General features: G+C 57.4%; 1 protein-coding gene across 1 annotated transcript; it reads right to left on the reverse strand.

Annotated features, from left to right (window-relative positions):
• Positions 1-13,755: 13,755 nt before the first annotated feature.
• LINGO1 (leucine rich repeat and Ig domain containing 1) lies at positions 13,756-18,149 on the reverse strand. The gene is made up of 2 exons (XM_008708450.2): positions 18,066-18,149; positions 13,756-16,013 (listed from the first exon to the last, which is right to left on the reverse strand). The coding sequence occupies exons 1-2, from the start codon at positions 18,078-18,080 to the stop codon at positions 14,157-14,159; spliced, it is 1,872 nt and encodes a 623-aa protein (XP_008706672.2). The 5' UTR covers positions 18,081-18,149; the 3' UTR covers positions 13,756-14,156.
• Positions 18,150-18,567: the final 418 nt, after the last annotated feature.

The following is an 18,567-nucleotide window of genomic DNA, read 5'->3' on the forward strand; positions in this document are numbered from 1 at the left end:
TGTGTGTGTGTGTGTGTGTGTGTGTGTGTGTGGCGGGGGGGTGGGGGGCACTTATGTCTTAATTTATAAGAGAGGGCCTGAGATGTGAAGGCTTTGCCCAAGTTCCCCAGACTGTGGGCTGCGCCTGGAAAGCAGGCGCCAACCTCTGCCTGCCTCTGATAACAGTGTTAATGACTCTAATTCACTTAAGTCCATTAATGAGTCTTTATTGAGCAGAAGCAGGCGCCAGTGGTGAGTGGGTGTGAGCCGCCATGTGGGCACTCCAGAGCCCTGCCCCCAGAGAAGATGGCCATCTGAGTCACCCTGGACAGCAACTGGGAGGCCAAGAGATCTCCTCCTGCTCCCTGTCACCATCCCTGGGCTTCAGTGCCTTCACATGTCCCTCCAGGCTGGCGAAGCCTTTATTCAGGAAGTAGATGACAGACAAGGAGGTGGGCCATCACTGTAGTCACTTATGACCTGCCTCTGCCTCATCCCTCTTGGGGTCCAACTTAGGCCTTGGGGAGGTGACAGGATGTGTGGCAGAACCAGCCCAGCTGCTGCAAGTGTTCCTTCCCACCAGGTGGAAAGGTGCAGAAGCAGCCGTAGCAGCAGCCAGAGGAAGAAGGAAAGCATCATGGCACCCAGAAGGAGCTCCCTGCCAAGCTTCCCCCCTTTAGCTCCCAGTGTGTGTCGGTGTGGAGTAAAGTGGGGCTACCAGTGGGCTCTCTGAAGGAGACGTAGGAATACTGGCTGACAGAGAGGGTCCTAGAGCACAGGAGGACCTAGCTGGAAAGTACCGCCACAGCTCAGCTATAAAAGGAGTGAATCATACATATGCATGAAGTCTCATGACTATGCATGTATGGAAGAAGCCTAAAAGCTCCAAGGGGCTGGCTCAGCTGAGCTTGGGACAAGGCAGGGGTCTCTGGCCCTACCATCCCTGTGGCCCTAGGACTCTGGCTTATGCGAGTGACAGCTGTCAAAGCAGCTGGAGCTGGAGCCAGAACCCCCAATTCCTGCCTTGGTTCCACTCCTGTCTCCTACTGTGAAACAGAGAATTACTGCCCTGCATTAGGCCTCAACTATCCCATCTGCAAAATTGGGATAAATTTCTGCTCAAATGCTATTGGGGATTGTGCTGAAGGTCAAAGCCAGGCAAAAGCTATCATTTGGATTGGACTCCCCTGGGAAGTTCAAGAAGAGTCTTTTAGAGTGAGGGGTTGCCCAGGAGTCGCAGTCAAGGTCCCAAAGAAACAATGCTACAAAATTAACTCCTTTCACAGACTTGAACACTGTGGCCCAGAGAGGTAGAGAGACTTGACCAAGGTTCACCGGTGGATTCGAAGCCCTGTGGCCCGGCCCTTGTCCAGGTCAGCTTCAGCACCATGGACAGGGCGCTTCTGTACAACCTAGGCACCCATGCTTTTCACTGTCATTTCACCAGGGCTTTCTGAGCCATTTGTTTTTATGTCTGTCTGTCGGGCAGCCTGCGAGCAGGGCTGGCGTCCGCCTGTGAGTATAAAACTGACAAGAGGCGCTGGCGGAGTGTGGAAACTGTCAGCAGAGCAGCCGCCTGTGAAATTAACATGATATCGAAAGCGTCAATGTTTATTTACTGGAAATAGCTGGACAGGATGCAAAGCAGGCCTGCAGCTGCTGCCTCGGGGTGAGGGTGAGGGTCACTCCTGCCCGTCTCTCTTTGCCAGCTACGAGGCCCCGCTAACAGAATCAGCCGACCCCTTTGTTAAGAGTTCCCACTCTCTTCTTGACTTGCTGAGGAACAAGTTCCCATGGAGAAAGTGTGGCTTCATTTAAGTTTATCCGAAAGTAATCTTTCTACTGTCCCCGATTTCCAAGGACGGTGTCCAGGAGACTGTGAACAAGGGTGGGTCCTTGTTCTCCATGGCAGCCCTTCTCTGGCCCCATCTGATTGGACCAGGTTGAGGTCACCTGACCATGACTCGGCCAATCAGAGTGTGTCTCATGGGAATTTAGAATCAGGGCACAACTATTAGGTTAGCTGCAGGAAACTGAGATTCCGGGTTGGCGGGCTCCTGGCAGGGGCTGCTGTCTTGCTTGGGGTGGTCAAGCTCAGCTAAGTGCACGTTGGTAAGTAAAAGAAAAGCTTGGTTGTCAGAGATGAGGAGGAGAATGGAGCAAATATGACAGAAGAGCAGAGATGAGAGAACTTGTAGATGGTTTCAGTTTGGGGCAGGGAAACGTGGCAGTTCATGGGGCACTGTGTTTCTTTAAATTTCTCTGTAACCTTACATTCAAAGGGCATTCTTCTGGAAAAGGAAAGAAATCCACTGAAACTGTCCCTAAAACAGAGACTGACACTAGGACTCAGGTGACAAGAAACAGAACTCAGATAAAATGTGTAATTAGCTGGGAAGGGGTAGTCAGGGGCCCATGGTATGTGGGAGCAAAGCCACTAATTATGCTGTGCCCATAGTTGTTGGGACTCAGACCTGGGGCCCACCAAGAGCCACGCTCAGGGTACCACAGAGAAAAGCAGAATCAGAGGCACTCCCCACAGCTTGCCTCTGCTTCTCCCTGCATCCTCTGTGAACTGGAAACTTGGCTCTTGGTAACTCCCAGGTTCACCTCTCCCTGTGCATACTCCAGAGAAACACCAATACTGCTATTCTCTGGTTCCAAGTTCAAATATCCTAGGGAAGCTTTCTGATTAGCTACACTTGGGGTAGGTGCCATTTTTTTTTTTTTTTGGTCTACTCACGCCAACAAGGAGATGAGGATATGGATCAGCTCAGCTGGGATTGGGTACCCTCTCCTAGATGGAGCCACGGCCAGGACAGAGGGTTTCATTAGAAGATGGAAGACAGTTCTTAGTCTTACCGTGTGGTTGGAGGGCAGGTACCTCACACACGCAGACAGAACAATACATGTCCACCCTGTTCTTTGAGCATGGAGATCTGGGGGTGTCAGGCCTTCTCCCATCACTGACTTCTCTGCCGAGGGGACAGGTTGGCCTCTTCTGATGGCAACTGTGCAGTGCTGGCTTGAAAATTTTTTTCTACCACCCCCCCTTGCTACATGGATGCGTTCATGGCACTTGGGGTGATTTCCCCCATGACTGCATGTCAGTTGCAGAGATAGTGGTAAAGTTATCATTTAGCCCAGTGTCCCCACCTTGCCTGGTGTTAAGAATCAGCAGAGCTCCCCTCCAAACATTCAGATTCGGTAGGGATGGACAGGACTGGGAATCAGGATTCTTTTTTTTTTTTTAATAATTTTTTATTATGTTGTGTTAGTCACCATGAAGTATATCCTTAGTTTTTGATGTAGTGTTCCATGATTCATTATTTGCATTTAACACCCAGTGCACCATGCAATATGTGCCCTCCTTAATACCCATCACCGGCCCATCCCAGTCCCCCACCCCCCTCCCCTCTGAAGCCCTCAGTCTGTGGGAATCAGGATTCTGACCTTACCTTATCTGGGGGATGGCTTGGGAATCACCGACTTAGGCCACGGAGGATCCACCTCCCATCGGGCCTGAAGGGAGACCAAAGTAGCAGGATGGATGACACTGCAGTGTGGACTCAGCCACCAGGAAGTGTTTAACGTGGTGGTCTGTACCTTGGCTGCACTTTAGAATCACCTGGGGAACTCTTGAAAATTTTATTACCCCAGCATCGTACCGGGCCAATGAAATCAGAATCTCTGGGAGTGGGAGTTAGGTAGCAGTATTTTTATAAGCTCCCCTGGTGATTCCAGTGTGCAGCCAGGTTGCAAGCCACTGGTCTAGGGAAAGCCACCATTTTCACTCCACTCACACTCCTATTTAAAGACCTGCTCCTCCCAAATCCCGGAGGAGATGGCCTTCCCTACCTTCTGGTCCCTACCTCAGCTGTTGGACAAAGGGGGGACACCTGACCTCATCCTGGCCCTTCATGGTTTCTCTTGGGAATTTAGAATGGAACGCAGACGTCATGGGGAGCTGAGGCTGCCCTCCTAGGGTAGCTGTGCTCAGACAGCCCCTGAACATCTCTGCAAGGACAGACAGGGGACCCGAGCCTCTGTGCAGCCAGCAGCTGAGCCAGCAGGAGAGATGGGAAGCTGGCTGTGATGGGCTTCCCTGAGACTATCTGCTTACAGAAAATCCCTTGTGAGAGTACATCTTTAAGTGGGTTTCTGCTCCTTGTCATCAAATCATTTTGGATACAGACAGCACTGAAATCTAAAATGTACCCTAGCCTGGAGCCCCGTAGTCCTGGAGGGCCCAGCAAAGGACTGCAGCTGGCACCTTCTGGGCATATCCCACAAGCCAGGTACTTTCCATGGGAATTGAGGCCAAGCTTCCCAACACGCTGAAAGGTGGGAATGATTATCCCCATTTTTAGGGAGAAGTGCAGTATTATGCCTGGCTGATTAATGTGGAGCACAGACATAAACCAGGGTGTGCCAAATCGCTTCCAATGGATCTCACCAGAAGCCAATTATGCAAAGCAGGGCAGAGTGGAGGTCCTGCTGCGATAAGGGAGTGGGGGGCTGCTGTTTACCCACCCCCAGAGTGGGGACAGGGCATGAGAGGATGGGGGCTGGCCATTTGAAAACAACCCCACTTGGCCCAGGCCCTGAGAGAGACTGCAGGAGAACTGGAGACCAGGACAGCACGCAGGGCTTGCTCAGAGTGGGCACCGTGATCACTCTCGAAATCACTGGGGCTGCTATGCAGGCTACAGAGTGACAAATAGAGTGAGAGAAGATAATTATAACTGCTTGTCACCATGGACTCTTACTTTCTGTCCCAATGGGACAAGTTTCCCTCTTGGACAGGGCACCTGGCGTTGGACTAGGTGTGGCTGTGTATCTGGGGCAAACCCTCCATTGCTCACCATCTTTGAGTCTCATGTTCTGAATGAGGCCGGGGTCTGGAAGCTGTGGGGGAAGGTGGCATTATTTATAATGGGGAGTCCATAAGAAGAATACTAGTAGAAGCATTTACTGGTCAGTTGCTCCATCCAGACACTGTTCTAAGTGCTTTGCAGGCATGATCTAATTTAATCCTCACAAGTTCACGGGCAACTCGCCCAAAGTCACACACAGCTGGTATGTGACAGAGCCAGGATTTAGACCCAGGTTGTCTGGCTCCAGATCCCACGCATCCCTCCACTTGGCCCCTTTGACCAGCCTCCATCTCTTGATATGCTGCGTTTCGAAATGCTCAGGGTGTGCTCTTGCTAGTCTGGGTGATGGCAGGCTCTGTCTTGGGGGATTGATTTCGAATGGGGGGCAGGGACGGTGGTGGCAAGGAAAGGATTATCTGGGGAGGTGACCTATACCATGAGCTGAAGGCTGCCAGAAGAAAAGAAGTGAATGTGTGAGAGGGTATGGTCAGGAAGAGATGAGTAAGGGACACCCCAAGCAGATGGAAGGACATGTGGGGAGATCAAGGAAAAGAGCTTGGGCATTTGAGGAAAAGAAAAGAGCCCAGTGCAATCTCTTCAGATTCCTCTGGAGAGAGGCGACAGGGCTGGGTCATGGAGCCCCCCCCCCCCGAAGTCTCCAAAGCCAGGTCCTCCCATAGACCTCTTGGGGTGGGACACACAAGGCATTTATGGCCAGGAGGCTCACCTGCCCTGGCCCATGCGAGGGAACCAGAGTCATTGGGATTTGCTTTGGGCTCGATATCTGGGCATCTCCGAGGCACCCCTTCCACTCCTGCCCTCAGTCTAGCTCTGCCTTCTAACCTTGTAAAAAACCGAGGGCCGAGGGCCACAAGGGTCGGGAGTGAGGGGTGTCCCCATGGCCACGCCCTCCCCCCTTCCCAACCCTGAGACGGACAGCTCCACTGGTTGCCTAGGAGACAGCACCCAGAGAGCTCTCATTGGCCAGCCGCAGCTCTTAGGGCGGAGCGAGGCTCGGGGCAGCTGTCTGCGTGTGCACGTGTGTGCGTGCGCAGGCTCACGTGTGTGTCGCCGGGTGTGTGAGCACTGAGCGCAGGGCAGGGCGTGGACCTCTACAAGGGGGCGCCTGGCGACGTGCGTGCAGTGCTTCCGTGCGCTGCTCGAAGGCGGCTGCTCTGCGGGTCTGCGCTTTAGTGTGAATGTACGCGTGAGAGTGTGGAGCGTGGTGTACCAGTGTGAGCAGGTAGTATCTGTACCAGTGTGTACACGGAGGGTGTCTGCTTGCATGGGTGCGTGCAAGGGTTCCGTGTGGACACAGAAATTGCTGCGTGTTTGTGCGGGAATGTGTGAGGTTGCACGTGTGCCTGCTGCAGTATGTGTGCGTGTGTGTGAGTGTGTGAGTGTGCGTAAGCACAGAGGTGTGCATACTCATGTGTGCATTCTCTGCCTCCGCCTCCTCTTCTCCCACACCTCATATACTTCTCCTTAGACTCTGAGATGGGTCCCTCTCCTGCTCAAGCGCCCACCATAGCTCCCCATGGCCAAGATTGTGCTCTACAGAAGACCTGCCTCGGCTGCCGCAGCCCTGCTGCACCCCCCCCCCATATCCCCCCTGCCTTTCACAGGAGCACTGAGAGCTCAGAAGAGGGATTCTGTCCCTGGTACAGGCTTCAAGGGCAGAGAGGAAGTGATCAAAGCATTTTCCCTCATCCTAAACCAGGGAAACTGGAACTGAAACCCTGTGGACCCTTGAAAAGCCTTTGCTTTCCCCTATCTGCACTCTCCACATGAAAGGTGACTGTCGCTCAGCCACCCATTACCTGTGGGGCACTGTAGCCCACCGCTATGGGGGTGTTTGCCAGCTCCTACTCCCTTATCTACCTCCCCACCCCAACCTCCCCTGCGGACTCCTGTGTTTGGAAAGTTCCTTTTGTGGGGAAGGGCGGGAGGCCGGCTGGAGGCCCGGACCTGGGAAACCATCATGGGCCTCTCTAGCTCTTTGCCTCATCCCAGAACAACCCTCCCATGTACCCCACACTTCCAGCTGTCCCTTCTGCCTCTGGCCAATTGCAGGGGCTCAGCAGTTTTGCAGTGTCCCTTTCCCTTCCAGCAGCTGCACAGGAGAAAGGGAAGAGCTGGCTCCAGGCTCCCGGCCGGCCAGGTGCCCGCCAGCGGTCAGGCAGTCCCGCCCAGCACGTGCGGCTGCGGGCCGTCCACCACTCTTACTGCCCTGCTGCTGGCGCCGCCTGGACTCACCACGGAGCAGGGGAATGTCCCACTTGACATAGTCATTTCACCTAGCCGAGCTCTTGGGGCCCATCTGGTCCAACTCCAGCTGGAGAGACAGTAAGGGAAAGTAAGGCAGTGGGGGCAGGGACTCACGTCAAGTGGTAGAAGATAGGCAGCGCCCCTGAGGAGGTCATCGGAAGACTCCAGAAAGGTGATATCTGGGGTATGTTTGTGGAGATGGGGCTGTTTGGATGGCTCGGCCTCTGGGAACTTTGACTGTCCTGGCTCCACACTGAGAAGCACTGGAAGCAGGCTGGAGGGAATGGGTAAGAGATGGCCGGAGTGGGCTGGGGCCCTGGGCCGGTGGATGGGCTGGCAGGCCCCTTGGGCCTCTGTTCCAGGTGACTGCATGGTCGGTACCAAGCATGGCGAGGGCAATTTATGGGCTCAGGCGCACGGCCGGGCAGTAAATGTTGTTCTACTAGAGAGGCTATAACTCCTGCTTTGCTTCAGCAGCCGTGTGGGGGCAGGGAAGTGGGATGAGAGACACCATTGAGGTCTGGGGCGGACCCCGAAGGCAGAGGGAGTGGGGTGTCCCTGTTGGCACAGCCTTCTCCCAAGCCCTTGGGAAGGGTCAGCCTAAAAGCGCTCAGGGATTGGAGCAAGGTCACATAGTGAAGTGTCTCGCCTCAGAGCACTAGGGTCAGGACAGCCCAGGAGAGGCAGACACCGCATCCCAGCTCTGGAGGCTGCCATCCAGGTCTACGCCCTGCGCCCTTGGAGTGTCCTGTAAGAGGCTCGGGGGCTGGCAGAAGACAGACGAGGCTTTATTGGGCCCGCATCTCTCCTCTTTACGACTCCGTATTTCTTAATGAGCTATGTAAATGCCTGTTAGAGAGCAAAGTCAGGGCCCCTAGCTGCTCCCCTCTTCTGGGGCGGGGTGCCCCCGGGCCAGCCTCACCTTGTGTTGCCCATGGGAAAGCTTCCTGGAGGCCACAGCAATCGCTTCCCTGTTGCCGCCCCCCCTTCAGTTGAGTCAGAGTTGGTGCTACAACGGATTCATTCATTTTGTGGCCTTGGACCTGTCACTTCTCCCCTCTGAATCTCAGTTCCGTACCTGCAGAATGGGAGCACAGGAACACTTTTTTTGTGCCTTTCCATGTCGCTAGTGCTTAGCTGTGCAACCTTGGGCAGTGGCTCAGCCTCTCTGAGACTCATGTTTCTCATCATCAGAACAGGGAGACAGTCATGCTAGTCATAGCATTTGGGCTGAGCTCTGGATCCTGGGAACCACCCATCCTCCCTTCTGCCCGGTTCTTTCTTTCCTCTGCCTTCGGCTTCCCCCTCCTCTTCCTCCAGAACATTCTGCCGCTCCATCCCCAGGACGAGCCTTCTCCAGAGCAGTGTGTCACAGCCCAGACAAAGAGAGAAGGGATGGGAGATAGAGCTGGAGGGGCAGAGGAAGAGCCAGGCCCTGCTCCCTGCTGCGGCCACCTCCAGCGCAGGGGTTGGCATGGGGGCTGGGGCATGACAGAACTGGGAGACGAGACACTGGGGAATGCTTAGTCTCCATGGATCCCAAAGGACCCACCACCCTAGGCTTCCCAGACACTGGCACTCCGCTGGCATGATGACAGGGCCTGGGCTGGAGGCACGGGATGAGCCATAATAGGTTTATGGGGAGGCTGGAAATCCCTTTAGAGGCTGAGCGGTCAGCACCCTGGGTCAGCCAGAGCTGGAGCCCCCGGGGGAAAGCTCTGAAGCCCCAGACGGCACTGCGGGGACCCCGCCCAGTCATGCCCAGTGCCCCGTGGGTACCAGGGCCAGACTACAGGCCTTCACAACAGGCTGCTGGGCCTCTGGGCCCCACAGAGAGGCCAGGGGGACTGGGGCTGGATGGAGAACTGACTGGTAGAAGCCTTGATCGTGCCCTGTGCCCCTGCACTCACCCACCTGTGCCACAGCACATCCTCCCCTACCAGCTCATCCCAGCCCACCCGGGTTGGCGGCCACAGGAGGAGATGCGGCTGTGGCCACCTCCATGTGAGTCAATGTGAGGGGACCAGTCTGGTGCTTATTCTGCCTTGAAGTCCTAGCGCCCTGAGTAGGAATCCTGGCTTCATACCCCCCTGGTCGGGAGCCCCTGGCAGTCACTTCTCCCTGAGCCTGCCTTCTCACCGGAAAGGGAGATTAGAACCTCCTCCTGGTGGAATTAAATGAGACAATGTAAGTGAGGGGCGCCTGGGTGGCTCAGTCGGTTAAGCGTCTGACTCTGATTTCAACTCAGGTCTTGATCTCAGGGTTATGAGTTCAAACCCCATGTTGGGCTTCACGCTGGGCATGGAGCCTACTTAAAAAAAAAAAAAGACAATGTAGGGAAAGCATCTGGCCTGTAAACAGTAATTATTATTACTATTGCCATATTACTCCCGGGGGCCCGTGCTTCCTGCTTCTGCTCAAAAGGACACTGGCCCAGGGGCAGCAAGCTCGGTTCAAGTCCTGACTCTCCCAACGAGCTGGAGATCCATCTGTGGGGCAGTCATCATCCCTCACTAACTCCTTACTCCTGGGTAAACTGTAAAGCCCTGTGTGCCAATGTTTCCTAAGAGGACAAAGGCACCTCTCAGGTCCCTGTGGAGGTCTCCAGAGGTGGCTGCACTGACCCTTGCGTCCTGCACGCCCTTCTGTCCTGTGACTTCAAGGCTCTTCCCACCAAGAGCTGGGGGCTGTCCTCCCCCGCCTTGAAGCTAGGCGGGCCTGTGACTTGCCTTGGTTCCTGGCCTAGGCTTCGAGAGACCTGGCTGTTTCCGGTGTGCGGTCATGGAGTGCTGAGCCACCATGAGAAAGTCCAGCTAGCCTGCTGGAGAGACCACACAGAAATGGAGGAGCAGGCTGGCCTCTGACCCTTCCGGCCTCCCCAGCTGAGACAGACCTGGCCAGAAGCCGCGGGGGTCTTCCGGCTCCAGTCAAGGCTCCCTGATCAACACCACACGTGGCCACGCGCTGCCTTTACCAAGCCCTGCCCAGGTTGCGCATGGGAGCAAATAAATGGTTGTTGTTATTTTGAACCACTAAGTTTTGGGGTGGTTGTCATGTAGCGATAAATAACTGATCGGGCCCCTTAGCTCTTTCCACATCTTCTTCACCCAAACTTGGCTTAGATCAGCTTGAGTTCCTCCGCCTCTCCAATTGGATAAAGGGATGAGCACCTGACTTAGGGTAGCCAATCCATTGGTTGGCAGGTGGCCAATCAGATCTTTCTCCTCTGGAGACTAGGAATGAAGAGATCCGAGATCCTAGCAAGCCTGTCTCTGAAGGAGGCTGGAGTTGGGGTTTTGGAATGGGAGCTGGGGTGACTTTTTGCCCTGTGTTATCAGAGGTTATCAAATTGGGGAGAGAAGTAGGAAAGGAACCAGGTTCTGTGAGGTCTCCAATAAATCACTTAATTCCAGATGGTCTGTGCTGCGCCCCCTCCTTGTAACTCATGAACCTTGACTGCAGGCTCTAAAAGGCTCAAGGTCCCCCAGGACTCCTAATACCAGCCAGGGTCTACACTGCTCCTCTGACCCCTTCTCCCTGGTTCCCTGTCACCTCCATCCTCACAAACACACGCAGGTGGTGGCCTCTGTCCCGGGCAAACAGCAGAGGTGGCCTGGGTCTACTCCCATCCTCCCACACAGCCCCAAGGCCTTCAGTGACACATCAGATGGCAGCACCAGGCTTGGCTTCTACCCCCGTCTCATTTGAAGTTCCAGCTCCCTGTTTACCACTGTCCCCCATACAGTCCCTTTCCTTACCCGTTCCTGAGTTCCCCTGTCACCTCCCCGCCAGTCCGTAAGGAGGCCACATTAACAGTGCTGGAATCATTGCACAGCAAAGAGCTGTCACACCTGAGAAGGAACCGGACCCGAGGTCGGCCTGACCCCAAAGCCCATGCCCCATCCATCACTCTGCAGTGGGCCTCTGAGTAGCTTACTTCCCCTCTCCAGGCCCCAGATTCTCACTGGTGAGGGGTCACCAGGGGTAGGGGTAGGGGTGGCCGTGATCCAGGCACTTGCTGCAGTCTGACTTTGCAGGCCATTCCCCCTTCGATCTGGCAGGACTCCTGAGTTCATAGATTGAGGTCCCACGACTAGGAAGGGGCAGCTCTAAAACCCAGGCTGCCTTTCCTTCGGCCAACCCAGCCTTCTGCCCTGGGGATTCACATTCCCTCAAAAGGACTCTCTTCCCTATCTGAAAAGAACCTCACAATTTTCTTGTGTCCCTTCCTCAGAAGTCTGGTTTCCTTGAAGTAGCCAAGAATAAATTGGCCCCTTGAACCTCTTGCTCTTACCAGAAGCTTGTGAAGCCCCAGGCCTCTCAGAGGGATAAGTAACAATCCCACAGGCTGGCTTCTAAGGGACAACAGTGCCCACCAAGTTATCTAGGGCTGGGGCCGTGGACAGCCCGTGCTCCCGTCTCTCTCTGGAGGCGAGCAGGCCTATCAGGTTCTTGGAGCCTCACATCATACCACTGGCCTCTTGTTATGTACAAGCCACCCCCTTGCCCAAGGACTCCCCTCTCTGCTCCTGTGCTCCCCAAAGTGGTCTCCTACGGGGGGGGGGGTGCCCAGGCCTGGCTCTGAGAAGTCCCAAGACAGGCTTAGAAGTCTGTGGCTCTGGGAGTCTGGAACTCCAGGCCCTGGTCCTGTCACTTAGAAGCTATGTGGCTTTGGCCACGCCAGCACCCTCTCTGGTCCTCAGTCTCTGCATCTGTACCAAAGGTGGCCTTGACAGTAATCACCACCACCAGTGCTAGAGGGCTTACTGGGTGCCAGGTACCACACCAAACAACAGATACACCTATGCTCCTTCATTTAATGTCCTAACGTTAAATGACAGATAAGCAGACCAAGGCTCAAAGGGGTTAAGTAACAATCCCGAGCAGCTAGTAAGTGCTAGAACAGGACCTCAAACCCAGATCTGACCTCAAACCTCAGAGCCTCTAATCATCAGTCTAGGCTGCTCCCCAGGGACCATCAACCTTTTCCACACCAATGTTCCAGAGTCGTATAGGGAGAGGTTCCTGTTTGTTCCAGGGGATAAAAGCACAGTTCCGGGGGCTTGAGGCCTCCCCAAAGCCCGGGATGGACAGCTGTGGGGTGGTTGCTGAGAGAGGGGGCCAGGGTGGCGTGGCCCGGCCACAAGCTGCGTCAGCAGGGAGCCAGGAGCACAGCAGGCTCCCGGGACATCTGTAGATCGAGCAAAGGAGTGAGTGCCAATTCCGTGCCAGACTCCGCTCACGGCCCCCCCCACCAGAGGCTCGCTTCAGAAGGCACTACTGGCCCATGCCAGCTCAGGTCGGGCATGTGCGCCCCAGGAGGAGCCCCGACTGGAGATGCTACATTCTGGAAGTCTCACTGCTGCTGAGTGCTGACTTCCCTAGTGCTTTCCCTGCACGTTCAGCTAAGTCTGTGTCGGTGCATTCCTGCATCACTGGATCCTCCCGACCTGGGGACTTACAGGCAGCAGGGCTCACCCCGCCTGCCGTGGGGCTGCCGTGGGGCTGAATCCAAGTGGTCCCCGAGGAGAAACAGGAAACGTGGAGGGGAGAAGCCAGGCCTGCCTGACCCTGGCACCCTCCCTGCCCCACGGAGATGCTGGCCAGGCTGGTGCCCCAGCTTCTCGAGCCAGGGCCCATGGTGGCAGGTAAAGTTACAAAGTGACCAGACTGGCCCTTGGCACTTCTGTCATCTGGGCCAGCCCTTCCCAGGGCAGAGTTTGGAGTGGCTCGGTTTGGTGTGAGTGGGCGGGGCAGCTTCTGACCCTCCAGGTCAGCTCCAGAGCAGTGGATCCTGCTCTCAAACCCACAACTCTGCAGAGCCCGGGCTACTCTCAGCCTCCGGCGGTGGCCTGGGCCGCTGTTGTAAAGGGTGCCTCTGCAAGTCCCCGGAGCGAGCGGAGCTTCCCCAGTGTGTCCCCAACCCTGACCCCACGAACAGCCTTTCGGGAGCCCCACCCCCCACGGTGAGATAATAATGACCATAATGAGAACAGTCACCCACACATGTGCACAGCGCTTTACAGATTACAAAGTGTTTCACATACATCATCTCATCAGTTCCTCACAACAGCCCTGTGAGGTAGGCAGGGCGGGGAGTCACGTTTCCATTTGTACAGATGTGGAGACTGAGGCCCAGAGAGGGTCAGTGACCTGTTTGAAGCCACACAGTAAGTCAGCGGCAGAGCTGGGACCAGAAGTTAGGCCTCGGTCCTGTCTCCAGCCCCTGGCTCTCTCCACTGACTGTGCTGTCCTCCAGGAGGACCCCAGCCCCTGTCCAGAGTCTCAGCCACACCCGAGCCAGGCCCCCAACCCCTGGCAGTAGTGCTTCCTGGCAGCTTGGCCAACAGCCCCCACCCCCATCAGGCAGCCCTGTCTCCTCCACCTGCTCCCTGCAAACAGCCAGCCCAGAGCCGGGCCCGCACCTGCCCCCCTGCCCGCTCCTGTCAGCTGCCCGGGCAGGTGGGGCTGGAGCCTCCTTTCCTGTTTTCCTGAGTGATCCCTCCCCATAGGGGAAGAGAAGAGAAAGGAGGAAGAGAAGGAGGAGGAGGAGGGGGAGGAGGAGGAAGAGAAAAACAAGAAACTGAGTTGGAAGAGGGCCCTGGAGCAATCAGGACGTCAAAAGTTTGCATTCCGACTAGCTATAGGAAATAGTTTTTTTTTCTCTTTTTATTATTTCAAGTTTTCATAAAAATCCATAATTATTGAAACCCAAGTTACAGAGGAAGTTCGTAACTTTTTTTTTATTGAATTATTGACTGTGCCGAGCGTCGGTCTGTCAGCTTCCGACTCCAGTCTGGCAACGTGTGCCCCTGTGCAGGTGGGGTCCCCAGGCCTGGACTGCGGAGGTCCTGGTAGACAGAGGGCAGGCGGTGAGGGCCGGTGGAGGGGTGGGGTGGGGGGAGCCGCAGGGAACAGGGCTGTGTGTGGAGGGCCAGGGAGGAGGCGGGAAGGACTGAGGAGCGAGCGCTCGGCGGCCAGGCCCCTTCCCCTGCCTGGCCTGCCCAGGGGTCCCTGCCCCCCGCCCCGCCCTCAGATCATCTTCATGTTGAACTTGCGGGGCGCGTCGGCGGAGCTGATGCCCGCGTCCGACTTGCGGGGCACGTACTCGATCTCGATGTTGTGCTTCGTGTTGCCCTTGCCCCGGCTCCAGAGGAACAGCAGCACCAGGCAGAAGAGGACGACGCCCAGGAAAGAGATGAAGCCCATGGTGGTGGCGATGATGAGGGTCTTGATGTCGAAGGGGAAAGGCACGGTGGCTCGGGTGCTGTTGGCCTCTCCCTCGCCCGGCTGGTTGGAGATGAAAGCGAAGGTCTTGTTGGGCTGATGGGGCCAGTCGGGCGAGTAGCTGCGCACGCGCAGGTGGGCCGGCATGGAGTCGTTGCCGCCCGCGTTGGCCGCGATGCACAGGTACGTGCCGTTGTCCTGCGCCTGGGCGTAGCGCACCTCCAGCGTGCCGTCGGGGAAGACCGTGAGCCGCCCGTTGCTCTTGGCTGAAACCAGGTGCTTGCGGGGCGAGAGCCAGAGGATGGCGGGTGGCGGGTCGCCGTCCGCCCGGCACACGAACTGCACCGTGTGGCCCTCGTCCACGAACACCTGCTGGGCTTTGCGGTCCCGGATGCGGGCGCGGCGGCAGGTGAAGTAGTTGGGCAGGAGCACGTCGGGGAAGTCCTTGAACTCCTTGCCCTGGACGAATTCGGGCGTGGCGCACGTGGGCTGCTGCCGGTTGAAGTTGAGCCGCCAGCGGCGCCGGAACACCCACAGGAGCCGACAGTCGCAGGCCAGCGGGTTGGAGTCCAGGATGAGCGTCTCCAGGTTGCCCACCGAGTGGAAGGCCGACTCCTCCAGCGTGGTCAGCTGGTTGCCCGAGACGTTGAGCACGCGCAGGTAGTTGAGGCCGCGGAAGGCGTAGGGCTCCACCACGGCCAGCTGCCCGCCCACCAGCTGGATCTCCTGCAGCCGCAGCAGCTCATGCAGCATGGAGCCCTCGATGGTGGCGATGGGGTTGTAGGAGAGGTTGAGCAAGCGGAGATAGACCAGGTGGCGCACGGCCAGGTAGGGCACGGCGGTCAGGTTGCAGTGCGTGATGGACAGGGATGTTAGGTTGAGGCCGTAGAGGCAGTTGGGGGTCATGGTGTCCAAATAGGGCCAGTGGGAGATCTCCAAGACCTTGAGCCGGTACAGCCTCTTGAAGGAGTAGTCCCGAATGGCGTTGATGTTGAGGTGCCGGAGCCTCAGGACGATGAGGCTGTGCAGGTGGGACAGCGCCTCGGTGGGGATGGAGGTCAGGTTGCATTTCTCCAGCGTCAGCTGCTCCAGGCTGTTGAGGCCGCTGAAGGCCCGGTGGGAGATGTAGACGAGGTCGTTGTCGCCGACCTCCAGCGACTTGAGGTTGTACAGGTCCTGGAACATGTAGTCCAGCAGGATGACGATCTTGTTCTCGCTGATGTCCAGCTTGGTCAGGTTGCTGAGGCCCGTGAAGACGCCCAGCGGGATGAGCTTCAGCCGGTTGCTGCGCAGCCCCAGCGTCCGCAGGCTGAAGAGGTTGTTGAAGGCGCCGGGCTCCACGGCGCTCACGACGTTCTCGTTGAGCTCCAGCTCTTCCAGGTGCGGGAAGCTGGCGAACTCGTCCTGGTTGAGCGTCTTGATGCGGTTCTTGCCCAGGTCCAGCAGGCGGGTCTCGGTGGGGATGCCCTCAGGAACCGCCACGAAGCGCTTGCGGTGGCAGAGCACAGCGCGGTCCTGCGCCGAGCACTCGCAGCGGGGCGGGCAGCCGGTGGCCGAGCCCGACAGCACCGAGCCCAGCACCAGCAGGAGGATGGGCTGCCAGCAGGCCAGGAGGGGGCTGGGCATGCTCCTCGCGCCCCCCGCCAGCATCCTCTCGCTCACCTGCAGCCAGGAGCAAGCACAGGAAGAGGGGGTGGTGAGAGCACGGTGTCTGGCTGGCCCCGCCCTGGGCCCTCCTGCCCTGTCGGGGGGTCCCTGACACAGATAGAGAGCGGGGGCCCCAAGTGGCACTGGACACGCGTCTGGGACCCCAGAGTGAGGTCCAGATGCCCAGAGAGCCTCCTGCCACCCCATGCTGCTTCCTCCTTGCTCCTTACCCTGCCCAGAGCCCTCCCAAAGGAATTCCCCCTGCATCTCTGGGATGGGGGGGCGTGCCCTGAAGGGACAGGGTCGCCTCAGAGGAGCCTGGGATTGGCACCCCAGGCGGTGCCCACCTCCTTTACATTTTATGTTCCACAGGCAATGTGATCCAGGCATGCACCCCGTACTCCACCGCACACCCGGAGTCTCAGCTTCCCCTGGTGCTCATCAGGGATAAAGCCTGACCTGCTAAGTTGCCCTCAGGGCTCACAGAGGGAATCAAAGGGGCTCAAAGGCTGAAGCCTCCGGGAGCAGCCTGCGGAGGAGCCTGTCTTGTCCCCAGCCTGCCAGGCCAGGGTTGCTGAGGCTGCTGGGGGCTACCGTCTCAGCCTGAGCTTCCCCAGGCAGACACCACGGCGCCCTCCTCATCCGCACTGCAGCTGAGCCCCCAGCCCAAGAGCCCTGGGATATCAGCAAACCCAATGGCACCTGTCAGTGTTCCCGAATCTGCTCCCCAGTGGGGTTTCCAGATCAGTGGTGGGCACCCCAGCTAAAAAGCTGGGGCTCTGCCCTGATGCCTCCCTGTGGAGTCTCTCCGGCTCTCCCCTTTCTCCGGGTCTGCTGTGACCCTTCCAGCCGCCTGAGCTCAGGGCTCAGGGCCCAGTGAACGAGTGTTCTGGTCTTGGCTCCTGCAGTTCTCTCTTCCTGGAATGCCACTTCCCCTGCCTGTTGACACCCCATCTCCACAGCCTGATTTAATGTCCACTGCTCCAAGAAGATTTTTCTGACCCCCAGTGGGAGATGGGGGGAGGTGAAGGACCACCAGACTTCACCTGTCAGTCTCTCCGAGTTCCAATCACGCTCCTCCTAGAGCCAGGGTTCTGTGCAGCTGCTGGTCTGAGGTGGGGGCAGTCAGAGCCACGGGCTGGGCCGGCCCGGCAGCTGGAGACCCGGTCCCCACTGTGGCACTGAGGACGCGAGGCTCATTACAGCTGGGCCCTGAGGAACATGTAGGGCTTGGGTGGCGGTGACAAGGGTAACGGCGCCAGGAGGGGGGCCCAGCTTAGTGCAGGCTGTGGGTGGAGTAAGCAAGGGGTGTGCAGGAGCTAGCCCCCCGTGACTCACTGCCAGCCGTGCTGAGAGGAACCTCGTTCACACTTGTGCACAGACTGCTGTCCCGACTCCTCCGTCCCTCCTCTGTTCCACCGCCTGGGAAACTGGCCCAGCAGGTAAGTAGGGGGCTAGGAGGGGGAGTCTGGACTTCTCCAAACTCCAGAGCATGGGCCAGATGGTCTCGGGGGGCCGAACCAGAGCCCGACGGCTGCTTGTTCACAGGCCCCACACGCACGGTGCCCAGGGGGGCTTACTGCAGGAAGGGGAAGCCCAGGCTGGGAGGGTCCCACATCTCTTCCTCAGCTGAGGCCCTCCTCCCAGCTCTCCCAGCACCACCCCTACACCTGTACAGAGCCTCTGCTTTCAAGGCCACAGGTCTCGTCACCCACCCTTCAACCCTTCAAGCAACGGGGGCTCAAGGAGTTTGTGGCTCCAGCCTGTGGAGGGGGTGGCTCTGGGACCAGAGCTGTGGTCTGCGAGACATGCCACACTCCTTCCAGTGCTCCAGCAGTCTCCCGCACCTAACAGGTGTTCCCTGGTTGTTGATGGACTAAGTGACTGATTAACCAGAGGGGGCTCTGGGTGTCCTGCCCTGTTAAGGAATCTTCAAGGCTTTGTTATTCCCAGCGGCTATGTCCACTCCCCTCCCCTCCCCTTAGCCCCTCTCATCCTCTCTTCGGCCTCCCCCACCCCACCCCCACCAGGCCATTTTCCACAGTCACACACGCTCCAGTGACCCACCAGAAAAGCAAACATCCTGACAGGCGATCAATAAGTAATTGGGCTGGCAGCTGGGGCCGGCGCAGGTGTGAGGCTGGGGACCTGGAGAGGTAAATAGGACTTTTAGTGCCCCGCTCAGGGCTGGGCTGGTGGGCAAGGTGGGGGCTGCTGGAGAGGGGGCTGAGGACGAGAGGGGGGAGAGCCAGGCACAGGGCACCTGAGATGTCAGAATAAGGCATTCAAAGCCGCCACCACCTTGCCTCACCCAAACCACGTTCACAGCTCCCACCAGTCTGCCCCGTGAAGCCGCCCAGGTGTCCCCACCTTGTCCTGCCTCTGAACCATCTCCTTTTGGAGAACTCTCCCAGCCTCCTGCCCCGTCGGCCTTTCTGAGCTCCTTTCCCCAAGTCCACCTCCTCCACGAAGCCATCCGTAACCTACGCAGTCAGAAATCATCTCTTTCCCGTAACATCGATGTACGTTACACTCATTAGTAGTGACATTATGCAACCGCTGTACAGCA

This window comes from Ursus maritimus, unplaced genomic scaffold (assembly GCF_017311325.1).
Source record: "Ursus maritimus isolate PB19 unplaced genomic scaffold, ASM1731132v1 scaffold_27, whole genome shotgun sequence".
Taxonomy (NCBI): Eukaryota; Metazoa; Chordata; class Mammalia; order Carnivora; family Ursidae; genus Ursus; species Ursus maritimus.